General features: G+C 35.5%; 1 protein-coding gene across 1 annotated transcript in view; it reads left to right on the forward strand.

The window, feature by feature from the left end:
- The window catches only part of ZFYVE16 (zinc finger, FYVE domain containing 16), a 48365-nt gene that overhangs the window by 10819 nt on the left and 18005 nt on the right, over nt 1-19541 (forward strand). Inside the window, exons 2-7 of the mRNA XM_005858087.2 lie at nt 6539-6647; nt 7311-9556; nt 10425-10521; nt 13191-13355; nt 16273-16415; nt 18168-18549. Of these exons, the coding sequence (XP_005858149.1) occupies nt 6578-6647; nt 7311-9556; nt 10425-10521; nt 13191-13355; nt 16273-16415; nt 18168-18549 (3103 nt within the window). The 5' untranslated portion in view covers nt 6539-6577. The remainder of the gene's footprint in view (nt 1-6538; nt 6648-7310; nt 9557-10424; nt 10522-13190; nt 13356-16272; nt 16416-18167; nt 18550-19541) is intronic.

Here is a 19541-nt window from a genome sequence, read left to right on the forward strand (position 1 = left end):
GAAATTCTGTTTCTTTGTTACTAATGTTGTGGCCCCATCCCATAACAAAGAAACAGAATTTCCGGAGGATGAGGCCCAGAAATCAGGATTTTTAAAAGATTCCCTGGTGATTCTAATGTGCAGCCAAGGTTGAGAACCACTGCCTTAGGGCATTAAGGCTTAATTCTCATTGAATCCTTATTGAGGAAGGCTGCTCCTGAAATAAATGATTATTCAACTCTTTTTTTACCTCTAATTTTTAAAATAGCATGCGTACTTATACAGCTATCTCCCCATTCTGCCCCCATTCTACCACAGTTTTAGATATTATGTACCAATTTCTGTTATAGAAGATGGGAGTATAGGTTTGTTATAACTACCTCCACCTATAAACACTGCATTGCATTGCTCCTCCCCTCTTTTCTATAATCATAAATTAGTTATGTTAATTTTTAGTTAAATCATTATTTAGTGTTCACATCATTGTGTAAATATTGTATACAGCTGAGCCTGGTAGTATATTATGATGATACTAGAGGCCCGATGCATGAAATTCGTGCAAGAGTAGGCCTTCCCCCGGCTGCTGGCACCAGCTTCCCTCTGGCACCTGGGACCCGGGCTTCCCTTGAAGCCCCGGCTTCATCCAGAAGGTTGTCGGGAAGGATGTCTGGTCTAATTAGCATATTATGCTTTTATTATTATAGATTTCCTTTTTTATATAATTTTGTTTTTCCTAGAGTTATTAGCTCTTTTAGATATCTTTCCATGTACCTTATAATGTGTGTTTTACAGCTTTTTAATGTATCTTTCATATCTTTTATTAATCTATTAACAACCCTTCAGATAAGATAGATAAATCTTTTTGTAGATTGAAACACATCAGATCATCTTTCTTTGTTTGTTTGTTTTTCAATATCTCTCCTGTAATTGTCTGTCACTCTGTCAATCTCTGTGTCAATGTGATGGGTTGCTCTCCTCTCTAGGCCAGTTGTAGAGCTTTCTTCCCAGAGTGTGTCCTTTTATGATCTGTGAATTCCATTTGTCTTTCTTTGTGTTGGGTAGCCTGTTTCCAGGATTTCAGGTCTTCCACTTCCTTGCTATCTCCCTCATGTCGGTACATCTTCTAGTAGCTTCCTGAGAAAGACTGAATGGGAGGCAAATTTTTAGGATTCTACATGTCTATACATGTTTTTTTATTATACCCTTACACTTGGCTGATAGCTTAGCTGATTATAGAATTCTACGTTGTAATAATTTACTTTTAGAATTTTGGAGACATGGTTCCATTGTTTTCTCGCTTCTAGTTTGCTATCATGAAGTCTACTTCCAAAATGACAGTCAGTCCTTTGTATGTGACCTGTTATTTCTCTCTGGAAGCTTTTATATTTATTCACTAAGTATGTGTTAAGCATTTTTATGTGGCAGGCACTGGTCAAGATACTTTGAATATATGGGCGAACAAAAATACAAGATTCCCACCTTCATGGAGCTTAAATTTGCAGAGGGAGTTATTCTAAATGGTAAACAATAAATGTAATAAATACACTATACAAAATGTTAGAAGGTTGTAAATTAAATAAATGCCTAGAAAAGAGAAAAAGGAAAGCAGGATGGGATGGGGTGGTCAAGAGTGTTGGGGAAAGGAAAGGTGGGGGGGTGCATATTGCAGTATGATGTGGTGTGATTTTCCCTTAAACCACTCAGGTATTCTGAAATTTCATAATGATGTGGCTTGGTAAGGGTTTTTCATTAATTGTGTTTGGCCCTAATGCACCCTTTCACCTAGGAACCATATCCTTCAGTTGTGGGATATTTTATTTGACACTTTCTTTCTTTCCCCCCTATACTTTCTTTCTGGAGTCCTTGTAATTTGAATATTAGACCTTATTAGATTGGTTCTCTAATTTTCTAATACTTTCTTTTATTCTTCATCCCCTTCTTTTTGTTTTACTTCCTAGAATATTTTCTCAACTTTGTTTTCCAATGCTTTGATTTCATTTTTTTAAATGTAGAACTGTTTTAGACTTACAGGATTATTGCACAGATAGTACAGAATTCCCATATACCCCATTCCCAGTTTCTCTGTTATTACAGCTTACATTAATATAGTACATTTGTCATGATTAATGCACCAGTGAAGTCCATACATTATTCACATTACCTCAGTTTTTTCCTAATAGACTTTTTCTGTTCCAGGATACCACATTACACTGAGTAGTTTCATCTCCTTAGGCTCCTCATGGTTGTGACAGTTTCTCAGATGTAATTTGGTTTTGATCCTCTTGAGTGTTGAGGATTACTAGTCAGTTATTTTGTAGAATGTCAATTGGGATTTGCCAGATGTTTTTCTCATGACTAGATTGTGGTAATATGTTTTGGGAGGAAGACAACAGAGATAAAGTGCCATTCTCATCACATCATACTGAGGGTACAGACTATCATTATGACTTGTCACTGTTGATCTTAACCTTGGTCCTCTGGCTTGAGGTAGTGTTTGTCAGGTTTCTCCTGAAAGTTGTTTTTCATACTGTACTCTTTAGAAAGTCACTGTGTGCAGCATACACCTGAGTAGCGAGTTATGTTCCACTTCCTTAAGAACAAAGTATCTACATACATTATTTGGAATCTTTCTGCATGGCAAGTTTGTCTTGTTCCCTCATTTACTTATTTAATCATTTATTTATCTCATAGATTGTTTTAAAGTTTTGGGTTATATTTCAGTACTACTTTATTTATTTTATTATTCAAATTGTTCCAGCTTTGGCTTTCGGGAGCTCTTTCAGTCGACTCCTGTATCCCTTTGACATACTTCCTACATTTTTGTGTGTGTGTGTGCATGTGTGCGGGTGCGCACTCCCGCTCATGTATGTGCGTGTACTTTCTTCTTGGCATTAAAAGATGTTCCATGCTCATCTTGTATATTTCCTGCCCCAGTCTTAGAATCAGCCATTTCTCCGAGGAATCTTGGTTCTTTTTATTGGAGGAACCAAGATCTGGGCACCAACTGTGATTGTTGCCATTGAGAGGTCTTGCTTCTATGCCCTCCCAGATGACAGAGCAATATATGTATATATACTGTATATGTGTATTTGTATATATGTGTGTATATATATATATATACTATCTATATACAAATATCTAGAAATATTTCTATGTGTATTCATCTGTGCCATATTAAGGTAAACATGAGTTTGTTTATACTGATGTCTCAAACTCAAATCCATTACTACATAGATCAGTGATGGCGAACCTATGACACGCGTGTCAGAGGTGACACGCAAACTCAGTTTTTTGGTTGATTTTTCTTTGTTAAATGGCATTTAAGTATATAAAATAAATATCAAAAATATAAATCTTTGTTTTACTATGGTTGCAAATATCAAAAAATTTCTATATGTGACATGGCACCAGAGTTAAGTTAGGGTTTTTCAAAATGCTGACACGCCGAGCTCAAAAGGTTCGCCATCACTGACATAGATCATTGTAGCTTCCTTTCCTTGGTTATTTATAATCTTTCCCTCTAACAGAGAGAAAACTGGCTCCTACCATCAGCCATCAAATTATTTAATTTGAATTCCAGTATACATGGTGATTTCAGAATTGTTAACCTGTACCCTCATGGGAAACAACTTTATCAACTAAAGTACAATGCTCGTGTTCCTTTTGCCTGTAGTATTACATACTCCACTCATTTCCAAAGATAGCACTTTATTTCTCCACTCCAGTGAGCTTGTTTTATACATTTGTAACACATCTAGATAGATTCTTTTGTCACATTCTGCATTCCATTGGATAATCCCCTGACCTTCTTAATAATTTTTTAAAAATTAGCATGCACTGAGGTTTATTCTTTGTGCTATAAAATTCTATGAGTATTGACAAAGGCTTAATGTCTTGTACTCACTATTACAGTATCATACAGAATAGTTTCACCACCCTAAAACATCCATTTTGCTTTACCTGTTTAACCCTCCTCTGCCCCAGAACACTGGCAATCACTGATGTTATTACTGTCTCTGTAGTTTTACCTTTTCTAGAATGTCATACAATTAAAATTGTACAGTATATATATATATATATTTTTTAGACTGGCTTCTTTCACTTAGGAATAAGCTTTTAAGTTTTATGTTTGTCTTTTTGTGGCTTTCATAGCTCATTTATTTATATCACTGAATAATATCCCATTGCATGGTTGTACCATAGTTTATTCACTTACTGACTGGCATCTTTGATGTTTCCAAATTTTAGCAGTTATGGATAGAGTTGCTGTAAACATTCAAGTTCTTGTGTGAATATAAATCTTTAAATCATTTGGGTAAATACTTAATAGTATGATTGCTGGATCATATAGTAAGACTTTGTTTAGTTTTGTAAGAGACTGCCAAACTGTCTTCCAAAGTGGCTGTACCATTTTGCCTTCCCACCAGCAATAAATGGGAGTTCCTACTGCTCAGTATCCTTGCAGCATTTGGTTTTGTCAGATTTTTGGATTTTAGCCATTGTAATAGATATGAAATGGTATCTCAATGTTTTAGTCTGCAGTTCCCTAAAGAAAATTGATGTTGAGCATTTTTTATATGTTTATTTTCCATCTGTATGTGTTCTTTTGTGCTGAGGTGTTTGTTCAGAACTTTTACTCATTTCTTAGTTAGTATGTATTGAAATCCTCTCTAATTCAGTAAGAAAAAAAGAAATAAAAGGTACACTTTTTGGAAAGGAACAAATAAAACTGCCTCTATTTGTAATGATATGATTTTTTCTTTAAATATATTTTTATTGATTTCAGAGATGAAGGGAGAGGGAAAGAGAGATGGAAACATCAATGATGAGAGAATCATTGATTGGCTGTCTCCTGCATGCTCCCCACTGGGGATCAAGCCTGCAACCAGGCATGTGCCCTGACTGGGAGCTGAACCGTGACCTCCTGTTTCATAGGTCGATGCTTAACCACTGAGCCACACAAGCCAAGCTGGTTTGTCTGTATTTATTTATTTATTTATTTTTTATTTTTATTTTTTTTAAATATTTTATTGATTTTTTACAGAGAGGAAGGGAGAGGGATAGAAAGTTAGAAACATCGATCAGCTGCCTCCTGCACACTCCCCACTGGGGATGTGCCTGCAACCAAGGTACATGCCCTTGACCGGAATCGAACCCGGGACCCTTGAGTCCACAGGCTGACGCTCTATCCACTGAGCCAAACCAGTTAGGGCTGTCTGTATTTATTGATGGTGAAATTGACCACTGGATTCAGATATGTTGGACTGATCCCACCATTATACTTACCCTCCAAACTTTCATCTAAATTTCACCCATTGATAGCCATTGCCTAATCCATTTATAGTATTAGGGTCTGTGAGAAGATGATTTTAATATCCTTCTTTATTTATTAACTGATATTCTTTTTTTTTTTAATATATATTTTATTGATTTTTTACAGAGAGGAAAGGAGAGGGATAGAGAGCCAGAAACATCGATGAGAGAGAAACATCGATCAGCCGCCTCCTGCACACCTCCCACTGGGGATGTGCCCGCAACCAAGGTACTTGCCCTTGACTGGAATCGAACCTGGGACCCCTCAGTCCGCAGGCTGACGCTCTATCCACTGAGCCAAACCAGTCAGGGCAACTGGCATTCTTATCTAAAGGACTTTCCCTCAGCAACTATTTTGTTATGGTAAAGCATGTTTTGTAAATAAAGGTTAGGATAAATTCTTGGCTCTTTTCCTTTAATGTATCAATATCAGAGTTAATGGGTTAGTGCCCTAGCAACCCTCCAATGGGTGGGGGTTTGTTTTGTTTATGTTTTAAGCATCATTATGGTCTCTTGGTTTTTATCTATTTGATTTATGTTCAATCCTTTGCAGTCTTCATTCATTTGATGTCCAGTTGTCCCATTTAAGCCAGTGGGAGCCCTTCAACTTGTTTCCTGTGTCCTTTTGATATTATCACATTAGTCATTGATAAGATTCCTTTAGGGTCCTCAGGCTCATTTAATGGAGTTTCTGACACAGATTAATGGTTCATCTTTATTCATAAAACTAACTTTTACTTTTCTTGTTCCTCTCTCTTGAATGCTTGTTTTCTGTTTCTTTAATTTCTGCTCTAAGCTTATAAATTTTTAATCTTCTTTTCTAGTATAAGCATTTAAGGCCCTAGGTATCTATTGAAGTTCCACTTTTGCTGAGTCTCACAAGTTTTTATATGCAGTATTTTATCTGGATGTAGTATATTTATATTATTTAATATATGGTACTTATAACTATTTTTAGCTTTCAATTATGAATTTTTCTTTGATTCATGAGTTATTTATATAAGTGTTTCAAAATTTACAATAGTTAATGTTTGCATATTATGTTGTTAGAGTTGGTGTTCATGTCTTTTTTTTTTTTTTTGTATATATAGAGGCAAATTCTCCAACTAAATTATAGATGCCTCAAAGCAATACTCTCAAATTTTATTTGTGTCTATATCCTGACTATGTTTTTTGGCATACAGTAGATGGCATAATACTTATATGTTAGAGAATTAAAGGAACTATCATACTTTTTGTTTTCTAGGTATACAAGAATTAAATTCTGAATAAGTCTACAAGTAGGATGGACAGTTATTTTAAAGCAGCAGTCAGTGACTTGGACAAACTCCTTGATGATTTTGAACAGAATCCAGGTTTGTTGGTTTTTCATTTTTGTCACTAATGAAATTTTAAAATGTCTTTAATTCTCTTATATCAGATATAGAGTACTCTTAGCAAAATTTGGTTTCGATTTTGGTCACATGATTATCTTCTACAAAAGATTCACTTATTTCATTATAACATATTAGTTTATTCTTATACTGAATGGAACAAATAGCTAGAAATAAAAGTAAGGTAACTAAAAGTTTCTCTCCAGGTACAAATTTAGCTAAAAAAGAAGGATCTTTAAAACCAACATATGAACCAGCTAAAAGTAACTTGAAAGCTCTACATAAGTTTGTATTTCATTACTATGAGAGATGGTATTTTCCACATCTTAGAATGAAGACTAGGAACCTGGAAGATGGAACAAAGAAGGTAGATTGTTTTTTCAGTTATTCCTTAGATTGATTTTTTATAGTTTAACTGAGTTATTTTGAGTGAATTTCTATCACTTTATGATATTGACAGTCAAAAGTAAAAACCCCAAGTACTTTAAATCCAAATAAAAATAATTTTGGATGTTATTACTATTTTGCAAGAGAGTACTCTATCTCTTAAAAAGGTTGTTAGTTTGGAAGTCTTTGAAACATGACATCTTTGTAATAATTTTTATTTGGGTCTCTTGAATAACACTGTATCTTTATTTTAATTAGATGAACAGGATTATCTCCAGGATGCACAAAATGCATATGATTCTAACCACTGTTCAGTTTCTTCAGAATTGGCTTCCTCACAGTTAACTTCACTGTTACCAAAGGATCAGCAATGCATTAATTGTTGTGTCTCATCAGAAACATGCTATGAAACAAATCAGATTTCACTGAACGAAAAAACAGATGAGGGACTAACTTCTATACAAAATGAGAAAAACGTCACAGGACTTGATCTCCTTTCTTCTGTGGATGGTGGTGGCACTTCAGATGAAATCCAGCCTTTATATATGGGACGATGTAGTAAACCTGTCTGTGATCTGATAAGTGACATGGGTAACTTAGTTCATGTAACTAATAATGAAGAATATATTAAAAAATTATTGCCAGATGATTTTAAGTCTAGTGCAGATTCTTTGATTGGATTGGATTTATCATCAGTGTCAGAAACTCTTTGTGTTTCATCAACAGACCATGGTAATAATGCTGTCAGAGAAGAACAAAATTATGTCAACTCTGAATTACAAAATAGAGAAATCAGTGGAACTAATGAATTGAATATTAACATAGATACAACTCTTTCAGATTCATGTAATTATAGTGGAAAAGAAAATTTAAAGGATATAAAGATCTCTAATCAGTTAGAACCAGTTGATGATTTGAACATGCCATCTGCCTTGACCCAACAAAGTTCCAAAACGTTTGATGCCAAAGACAACCTACAACACAAGAACCAGCCATGTGAATTAGTAAAAGCGGATGGCTGTGTGGTAGAAGAGGAGGTACATGTGGCGGTCATAGCTCCCACAGAATGTTTAAAAGAAAGAGGTAGCCTAAATGCTTTGCCTTGCAGTCTTCCAAAAAATGACAGTTTATCCTTAAATGATTCAAATTCAAGAGATGAAAATTTCAAATTACCTGACTTCTTTCAAGAAGATAGGACTGCTATATTTATAAAACAATCTGCAAAAGAAGACTCAAAATTAGATCTTAAAGATAATACAGATGTAATCCAAGATTCTTCTTCAACTTTACATGTTTCAAGTGAAGAGATATATTCCTCATTGTCCTGTCTTCCAGTTCCTGGGTCTTTGTGTGGATCATTGATTGAAAGTAAAACACATGGTGATTGTTTACATCAGGATGAGCATAAAGATAATATACAAGAAGCAGTGGCTGTGCATGAAGAAATAGAGAAGAGTGTTATTCTGGGTGGGGAACCATTGAAGGAGACTGATCTTTTGAAACAAGAAAAATGTAAAAACATACTTCCTCAACCATTAATTGAAAAGGTAGGAGACGGAAAGGCAGATCCTGACCAGAAGGAAATCAGAGTTGACTCTTTGGATTACTCTGATAACACCAGTTCTTCTACAGCAGCAGAATCTCAAATGGAGCTTTTGGGTGCGAATGCCCCAGATTCTTCCAATCATTGTGAAGGTCTCACTTTTTTAAGCAATGATATTGATGGACAAGACTTAGGTTACTTTAATATTGATGAAGGCATAAAAAGTGGCACACTAGTTAGTGATGCTGAACTTGATGCCTTTCTAACCAAACAATATCTTCAGACAAGTAACATAAAGTCGTTTGAAGAAACTGTAAATGACTCAAAATCTCAAATGAATGAGATAGATTTGAAAAGCCTAGATGATGGAAATGACAATAATACATATTTCAATGCTGAAGCAGGAGCTACTGGGGAAAGTCCTGGTGAAACAGTTGATAAACAAAATACAACAGAAATTGGTAGCCTTTCTTTAGGGGAAAAAAGTACAATTCCCATTGAACAAGGGTTAGTTAGCAGTAAATCTGAGAGTACTAGTGAATTGTCAGTCTCTGATTTTAACAGTCAATCTGTTTATGTTGGAGGGGCCAGACCTAAGCAGTTTAGTGTTCCATCAAGAACAAGGAGTTCAAAAGAACCAAATAAGCCAGATGTTCCAACTGTGCCTGAAAGTGAACCCAGCCTAACCATTGCTCCAACAACTTGTACTACAAATTCTATAGCCGATCCTCAGGTTAGTTTTAACTCTAATTACATTGATATAGAAAGTAATTTTGAAAGTGGATCCAGTCTTGTAACTGCAAATGAAGAATCTCTACCTGTAAACACTTGCAAAGAAGGCTTGGTTTTGGGCCAGAAACAGCCTACTTGGGTTCCTGATTCAGAAGCTCCAAACTGTATGAACTGCCAAGTCAAATTTACCTTTACAAAACGGCGGCACCACTGCCGAGCATGTGGGAAGGTAAGTTATACAAAATTTTTAAGTCTTATTCTTTTGAGACATTTTAAATGAAATTCTGTGTGACAGAAAAGCTCATTAATAGATTATTAAAAACTTCAATTAATTTAAAATCATTGTTTTTCACCTTCATGGAAATATAGAAAGCATTATCATTTTATAGATTGTTTGAGAGTTGAATAAATGTCAAATCATCATGAGTATTACATAATGGAAATGAGGAACACTATTTACTAATTTTTGTGAAATCTAAGAATCCTTGTCTTTATCTATCTAACATTAACACATCAGATACTCTCAATTCAGCCAGATCTCCATTTATCCTTGAATACTTAATTTCAGAACTACTCTGTAGCTAGTGTTGTGGTCAGGTAAACACTGAAAAAAGATAGGCTTACACAAGGTTCAGAACAGTGACGCTGACCTCATTTATGTTCTGGCTGCCATAATTATCTGTAAACTCCTGAGAGTTGGCTATAGAAGTAACATTGCTTTAAAAAAAAAACACAACAAAAAAAACCCCAGATGAGTACATGCTTAGAGAGAGAAGGAAAGAGAGAAACATCAATCGGTTGCCTCCTGCATGTGACCTGAGGGGGCACTGAACTCACAACGTAGGCATATGCCCTGACCAGGAATCGAGCCAGAGACCTTCTGTTGTACAGGATGACGCCCCAACCAACTGAGCCATGTTGGCCAGGACTAGATAAAAGTATTTTAATAACTATCTATGAATATAGTGATCCAAAAAATTATATAATAAAAAAAAATGGGTTTTGGTTAATTAGATTTTGGGCCTCCCCTCCCCCTACCTCCAATAGGTATAAGTATGTGTGAAATAGAACCAAATTTGATATTTTATTCTTTATAGGTATTTTGTGGTGTCTGTTGTAATAGGAAGTGTAAACTGCAGTATCTAGAAAAGGAAGCAAGAGTCTGTGTGGTCTGCTATGAAACCATTAGTAAAGGTGAGTAGTAACCTGACATTTTCTCTAAGTAATTGAATATGTCTTAATAACAATTGGATTGTGACAAAGATAAACTTCTTTATTTTCTTAAGGCGAGGACCTAGTGTTGACTTATCTGGCTTAGGTGGGACATCCCAAGGCTTGGTTTCTCTTCTTTTTGTTCCACTGTCACACTTAATGCTACCAGTTTGGAAAGGAAGCATTCAATTTCTGGAGTGGCATTTCATTAACTTTTAACAGGTACCAAGTCCCTAAGTGCTGCATTTCATCTGCCTATTGTTTTTGCCATCATCATTTTCGTCATTATCATCTTAATCTAAACATTTATCGAATACCTACTAATAAATGGTATTTAATCTTATATATTAATAGCACCAGGCAAGATAATAGTTCTTACCCTTTAGAAAACTACAACCTAAAATGGGAATAAAAAATAAGATAGTGATATCTATCTTATAGATAAATTTATAGGACTGCCACACTATTTGTATATTTTTGTCTCATATTTTTTTCCCTTTTCAATTTTAGAATTTTGTTTTTATGTGTTTCCTACTGTTTCTCTGGCTCCCTAGCTAAATACCATTATGAGCAATAATCTTTGTGGTCTTGAATTCTCACAGTTGTGTGTGTGTGTGTTGTGTGTTTTGTGTTTTTTTCCTCAAATACACATTTGTTCTTTTGAGTACTTCTTGGCATTTTCTAAAATTTGTTGACAATTTAATTCCCAGCAAATATTACTTGGGACTTTTTAAAGACCAAGCCTGTGTACTAGCTCAGGCAGTGCTTCCTGTTAGCCAGGAGAGTAAATACCTGATAATAATTTGTTTTTCTCTTTTGAATGAAGATAAATTTTTTCAGCAGTTCTCCAAAAAGCTTTGATGTGAGTCTGTTAGCTTGAGGTAAGCTGCTTTACTCCCTGCTGTTGACATGTGTTCTAGAAGATAATAGAGTATAAATCTTTTTATATTTCTATATTATCACCATTGTTTGTGAGGAGGTTAGCTTAAGTGCTTATAGTTCTGTTTTTTCTTACACTGCTTCAATAGCCTAGAAGACAACTGCTCCTGCTGATAGCCATGAAGATTTGAAACATTTGAGTAGATAGGTCAGACTCTTAGGTGGACATTAATACATATTCTGACTGTAAGAATCCAGAAGGGGAGAAGATCAGGAGTCACTAAAGACTCTCAGTAGGGTATTGAGCTCAAACATTGGTTTAGCAAAGAAATTCTTTTGAAAACCATTTGTTTATTTAGCTATCTTTTATTTATTCTGTTTTGATATCATATAGCATGTAATTTTATTTATGGTTCTCTTTAGCATTACTTTATACACCACAAGAAAACATAATAATTTGTTTTCATCACCTTTAGCATTGAAAATGGTAGAAATGATCATTTAAGATAATGTTATTAAATAAGAGAAGAAAGATGGCTCAAAGGTTGTGAGACACATTTCATGAAGTATTAGAAGAAAAAATAATTTGAATAGAGATATGGACATTGAGGAAGTTGTGCTGAGACTGTAAATTTCAAGACAGCCTGGGTGCAAGTGCCATTAGGTTGATTTAGGGCAAGATGGAAATTCCTTTGAAACCCAGAGTAAGATGTTCGGATTTCAGTTGGTTAGTGGAAGCCATTTCATAAGAATGCTATCATTTACTGTCACTTAAGGAAGGCACTTTTAGTAGTGGCAGCATGTATAGCAGGTCAGTTTGGAGATATGCTGAAGGGAGAGCTACCAGTTCTGTTCTGTGTTACTCGGATGAAAAATCATTCAGCAATGTTCAGGTACCATTCTGTATTCTGGAGCACTGGCTGAGAACAAATAGACTCCTTGTTCACATGGAGCTTACAAATTTGGGAAAAGTGGATGGACAGTAGGCAAAGAGAATATCAGATGATGATAATATCCTAAATGAAAATAAAAGAGTGTAAGAGGGGTAGATAGTAACAGATTGGAGGCAAAAGTCTGTATTTTTTTATAAAGTGGTCAGAGTAAGGTTTTATGATAATGACATATGAGCAGAGACTTGAAGGAAGAGAATAAAGCTATGTGAATATCTATGGGAAGAACATTCTAAGCAGAGAGAACAATAAGAGCAAAGGCCCTACGCTAGGAGAGTGCTTCTTGATTTGTTGAAAAACAAGGAGGCATCGGTGACTGGATCATAATGAGCAAGTGGAATTGTAGTGAGAAATGAGATCAGACAGTAACAGAAGGCAGAGGAGGTCGGGATGTAGGCTGTATAGGGTCTTATGAGCCATTGTAAAACTTAAATTGTTCACTCCAAGAGTTGGGAAATCATTAAAGGATTTTAAACAGAGTAATGATATATGATTTATGTCTTAAAAGAATCACTCTGTACTATGTTAGAAATAGACTCTAAGGGTAAAAGGCAAAAATAGTCATATTAAATAACAATAATTTTCTTTAATAGATATCAAACATAAGCTAAGTATAATGTTAAAATAACTAATTGGTAGCTTATACTGAAGTGGAGTGCTGCCAACCAAAGTAAGGACATGATCTTTGTCAAGTGCCACTTCTTTTTCTTGCTAAGCCAATGATTTCTTACTCCTTACAACTTGAAAAATAGAATATTTATCATATTTACTTTGAAATTTTAAAAAATCTGAGATTTTAATGTTATTTTCTCCCCGTTATAGCTCAGGCGTTTGAAAGGATGATGAGCCCAACTGGTTCTAATCTTAAATCTAATCATTCTGATGAATGTGCCACCATCCAGCCTCTGCAGGAGACCCAGACATCCAGTGTACCTTCTTCACCTACAACCTTACCAATCTCAGCCCTTAAACAGCCAAGTGTTGAAGGTAACTAGAAGAAAATCCTGTGTCTTAGACTACAGATAAATTATTAAAATAGAAAATTTCTAGTGTTGACAAGGTCTAGTGAGGAAAGAGAAGCCAGACTAGATATCAGAAGGAATTTAATACAGGAAACTTGTTATACATCTATATTAAAGGCTGGAAGAGCAAAAAGGCTATGCTCAAGTGACTCAGGGATTAGAAACAGCAGGAAGCAATCACCAACGCTAGGGCAGGGGGAACAAAAAGTGAGAAGCAGTATTACTTGAGTACAGTACAGAAGTACCAGGAAGTACTTGGTTCTCAGACCTGGGATTTAGGGGTTGGGGTACCATGTGGTTGGTCCTGTGACCTCTGGGGGAACACCAACAGGCAAATGGTAGAACCATCAAGGAGACTAATAAGGTTCGTGCTCAGATGACTGAAGGAGTGTTCTGGGGTTGATGTAAAGGAGTACTGAAAATCATGGAGCATGCAGCTATATCTGGGGGTGCTGCTACTTCAAGAATCTTGGCAGGAACTCAAACGAAAGAATTCCTTCTCATCTTCTAATCTACCTGTGCCTACCATTGGTGGAACCTAACTAGGTCCAACTAGCAAGAGGGTCTAGGAATTACACTTTGCAGACTTCCAGCATGGCATCAAAGAGCTTGGTGGAAAAGGTAGGCTTGAGTTTGAGAAATAATAGGTAAAAACCTGGCATACCTCCATTTCCTTAAAAATCTGTTTTTAAATGTATGTTTTACTAGAATAAAAATGGTTTTTAAATCTTTGGACTCTGTTCTTTTTTACAACCTGTTGTAGGTTAGGATCTTGAGTCAAGTCCATTCACATTTTTAAACATCAACTATTAGTCTGTTGTATGCTATAAAATGACTTTAACTATCAGTTAAAGGCAAATTCAGATACTTGTGACAATTATTTTGGACTTTAGTTTCCTCACTTAATAGCTATGTTCCATTTATCATTATCCTATATAATAAAAGGGTAATATGCAAATTGACCCTAATGGTGGTGACCTTATGACACGCACTGACCACCAGGGGGCAGATGCTCCATGCAGGAGCTGCCCCCTGATGGTCAGTGCACTCCCACAGGGGGAGCTCTGCTCAGCCATAAGCCAGGCTGATGGCTGCGAGCGCGCAGCAGCAGTGGCGGGAGCCTCTCCAGCTTCTGCAGCAGCGCTAAGGATGTCCGACTGTGGCTTAGGGCTCCCGGGCTGCCAGAGGGATGTCTGACTGCCAGCTTAGGCCCGATCACCCGGGGAGCGAGCCTAAGCTGGCAGGTGGACATCCCCACAGGGGTCCCAGACTTCGAGACAGCGCAGGCCAGGATGAGGGACCTCCCCACGCCCAGTGCGTGAATTTCATGCACTGGGCCTCTAGTAACTTAAATAAGGAGATTCAGCATATATAGGAGTGGGCAAAAGTAGGTTTACAGTTGTAAATGCACAAAACAAGAGTTAATAAAGCTATTGTAATAATCTTATCCCATGTGTCTTTTTCCATCTGAACAAACGTATGCTTACATATTATAGTTCTAAAGCTGAATAAATTTGTTTTTAGAAATATTTATATATTTTCTTATATTGATATTGTGAATTATTAAACTATAAAAGTATTGCAAATATAAGAAAGATACCTTATTTAATATGTGTACTCATAATGCAAAAATTATATGTGATTCTAGTTTTTTCAGTGTTATTCTGTATTATATTTTGGAAAGTAGATATATTAATCCTTTTAATCTTAATATTGTTCTGAAATCATCTGGCAAAAATTTTCATAACCCTCCTTTGTAGATGCTTTATAACAAAAGAACAAATATTCATGCTGATATCTAGTTACAGTGGGGCCTTGACTTACGAGTTTAATTCGTTCCGTGACGGAGCTCGTAACTCAAATTACTCGTATGTCAAATCTTAAAGTGAATGAGTGAGACACGTGATGCTGGACTGATGTTGTGGCATTCACTGTGACGTTCGCTACGCCAACTAGCGGTGGGGTATCTGAAGCTGGCTCGGAACCCGAATTTTAGCTCGCAACTCAAAGCAAAAAATCGGCCGAGAGATGGCTAGTATCTCGAAAAACTCGTTAGTCGGGACACTCGTAAGTCAAGGCCCCACTGTATTTCCTCCAAATATGGGATGAAAATGTTAATAAATATTAATAAATTTTAATATCTTCATTATAAGAATAAAACATATTATGCTTCTCTCATCAAATAAATTAAAAGAAATGACCTCTAATGCACAAGTGATCCTGTTTCATTTTTTAAATTTTTATGCCTCTTTCTGTTCTTCAAGTGTTTTTCTTTGCTTATCTGCCATGCTCTGGTATAGTCCATTTTTCTTTCCTTTGCCTTAGTCCCTAAATTTTATTCAGTCTCCACTCCACGCTCACAAATTAGTTTTAATAATATAGGCTTTAAATTTGCCCCCTTTGTCTTTAAGAAATAACCTCTCCTGTCCACTCCTTTTTTTTTTCTTTTTTTTTAGATATTTTTATTGCTATTTTACAGAGAGGAAGGGAGAGGGAAAGAGAGTCAGAAACACTGATGAGAGAGAAACATTGATGAGCTGCCTCCTGCACACCCCCTATTGGGGGTTGAGCCCGCAACCAAGGTACATGCCCTTGACCAGAATCGAACCTGGGACCCTTCAGTCCAAGGGCCGACGCTCTATCCATGAGCCAAACCGGTCAGGGCGTGTCCACTCCTTTTCTGAATATGTGCTTCCCAGGCTCATCCTGCCTTAGTATGAATTAGAAAAAGACTTGTGCTCTGGGTAGCTGCACATAAGGCCATTTCTCTAGGCTTGATAATAGATAGCAAAAGCTTTTGAAAACATTTTCTGACCCATTTTTATATTAAATCATTGCAGTATTGCCAAGTTAAAATGCTTTATTTTTGAAACTGAATCTAGGATTATGTTCCAAAGAACAGAAGAGAGTATGGTTTGCAGATGGTATATTGCCCAATGGTGAAGTTGCAGATACAGCAAAATTATCATCTGGAAGTAAAAGATGTTCTGAAGACTTTAGTCCTCTCTTACCAGATCTGCCCTTGGTAAGGAATCTAAAGAATGACTTGTTAATTTAATAAAATTTTATTTTATAGGTATTTCAATTTCTTATGTGATTATTAGAGTATGGTTTTGTTGTTTTTTTTTAACACTATGAGTTTCCTAAAATGAGAAATATTTGATATAGAGGATATTTTTTAGGTTTTACCTTTTCATTGTCAAACTTTTGATCTCAATACCATTTTGTGCTCTTAAAAGTTATTGAGAATTCAAAAGAGCTATAAGTTTTGTAGATTATACTATAGATAATTACTATATTAAAATTGAGAAAATTTAAAATTCATTAGTTAAAATAAACTAATATTAATAGAGATACTATGAGAAAATTTTCAAAACAAAAGTTTAACCAGGGATAACATTTCATTTAAATATTTTTTATTGATTTTAGAAAGGATGGGAGAGAAAGAGAGAGATAGAAACATCAATGATGAGAGAGAATCATGATCGGCTGCTTCCTGCATGCACCACACTGGGGATCGAGTCACCGGGATTTGAACCTTGATCTCCTGGTTCATAGGTCGATACTCAACCACTGAGACATGCTGGCCCAGCAGGGATAACATTATTTTACATTTCAGTTTTATGTCTGACTTAGTAGAAGAAAAGTTCTCATAATTGCCTGTATATTCAGTCTGTTATATGTTGTTTTGATGAAATTATATGAAAAAAAATCCTAGGACCTCACTGACTCCCTGAAAGGGTCTTGGGGACCCCAGGAATCCTTGGACCACACTTTAAGAAACACTGTTATAGGGAAATAGAACTGAGATTTAGACTAATATTTGTTTAATGATTTTCAAGGATTTAGTAAAGAATGTGATGGTGTATTTATGTTTGCATTTACACAAATGTACTAGGTGTTAAGTAGAAGATACATAAGATAGACTCCTAGTCCACTAAGAATTCTCATTGTAAAGTAGCAAAATGCTCATAGAAGCAAATATTAATACACAAAGTAAGAATGTTTTATTCATTAAACAAATATTTATTGAGTATTTACTCTGTGCCAGTTACCTGTTTATTCTGGGTACATACATTAGACAAGATGGATATGTATCATGCTCTGTTCAAGTTCACATACCATATGCTGTTTGTCAGTAAGAGTTCTGGAGCTAGATTTTACAAGTAGCCATTATTACCAAAAGTGTTTCTGAGCTAGCACCTACAATATTTTAACAAAATGAAAGTTCTAAATAGGTTAGTATTATTTGAGTTCATAAATGATATCATTTAATATTGACTCAGGTTTGGCCAGTCTAAAAGAAAGGGCTTTATTTAAACATATTTGCGATGTAATATATTACTGGTGGTTATTATTTTGGACTATAGTTACCATTCTGCTGCCTAACCACTCCCCTCTCTGTATTTCCCCCTTTTCTTCTCCCTTGCTTACCCAAGGTGTTTCGGTTGTCATGAGAAAGAGATCCTTGGGTTAAACTAATTTGCTCACTGTGTGATATGGTATAAGATCCTGAAATTCTCCTTGCCTTCTTTTTCTAATCTATAAAATTAAAGTCATTAGTACCTATGTGAGCATACAGTAAAGTTAAACCTTATGCTCCTAGATTTGAAGAAGCCAAATGGTACTGTTTCTTAGGAAATTTGGCTTCTGAAGAATTTCTGAGCCCATTTCGGTTTTATTCTTATTAAAACGATATGTTTGGCTATAGAGATGAACATTTCACATTTGAACAGAGACTATAAACTGATTTTTTTTTTTATTCCATATTTTACAGACGGTAAACACAGTGGATCACGTCTATTCTGCTACAGTGGAAAAACCAAACAATGAGATAGGAGATATTACAAGAAATGAGATAATTCAGAGTCCAATTTCTGAGGTTTCATCTGTGGAAAAACTGCCCATAAGCACGGGAACTGAGGGGTTGCCTACTTCTGGATCTTTTACACTAGATGATGATGTTTTTGCAGGAGCTGAGGAACCATCTAGTCCTACAGCTGGTGTTTTAGTGAACAGCAGTTTACCTGTTGCTAATACTTCAGATTATAGGTTACTATGTGGTATTGACAAGAATGTGGGCAATAAGATTAGTCTTCTACCTAGTGATGAGGACAGTTTGCCCCCTCTTCTGGTTGCATCTGAAGAAAAGGAATTAGGTAGGAATAGCATTTATTTAAATTTAAAAGTTGTGTTTTTGTTTTTTTTAAGAATGTACTGATGAATTTTGTCTGTGTTGTATGAAATGCATTTTTTTAAATTTAGACAATTTGAAACATGTATTATGTCTTGATAACTTTAGTTTACAAAAAGTCTTATATATGACAACAAATTCTAAAAAAGATTTGAACTTTTGAGATGAAGATGATTCATGTATAATATCTGACTTCCTAACTTAGAGTGAGACAAAAGGCCAATACAACAGGGAAACTCATAGACTTTAGCTCTGAAAATATTTCCATTGTATTAGAGTTTTGATTACATATCATTTTTTTTTAAAGGAGAGTGGTGCCTAAAGAAAAGAATATTGGATTAGATGACAAAGCTAGGAATTTTAGTTTGTCATCGGCTATTTAATATGTATATGACTTGAAGCATGTTATATAATCTCTTTGGGCCTCAGTTTCTTTTTAAAAGAAGAGAACCTAGATCTATAAGGTCCTTTCCAAACTGAAGATCCTATGGTTAACCTCTACCTCATAGTAGTTACCTAGGATACTTGCATTATGCTGCATCCTGCAACATGAAGTGATTATGCTCTGTGTATGGCAATGTAGGGGAATGGAGCTTAGGACCTCTTTATGTCAGTAGGTGCTATTTCATAAACCTGGCTATAGTGGCAAAAATACCTTCAAGCCCTTTTCTTTGCAGGCCATGGATATTTTTCTATTGATTGTCAAGATTTTTATTTTATTTTTTAATTTTTTTTTTGCCACTTGTTGCTGGCATAGGGCATATGTCAGCAAGCAGCGTGTACAACTTGGGTCTAGATTACTTTCCCCAGCATTGTAAGTTTCAGAATTTATAATTGGAATGGCTGGCAGACTAGAATCCACTTTACAAAAATGTTTGTTTTAAAATTTTAAAGGTGCTAAAATTATATAAATATGCTTTTTAATCAACATTTTTGTGTATATACAACATTTCAAGA

This window comes from Myotis brandtii, unplaced genomic scaffold (assembly GCF_000412655.1).
Source record: "Myotis brandtii unplaced genomic scaffold, ASM41265v1 scaffold115, whole genome shotgun sequence".
Taxonomy (NCBI): domain Eukaryota; kingdom Metazoa; phylum Chordata; class Mammalia; order Chiroptera; family Vespertilionidae; genus Myotis; species Myotis brandtii.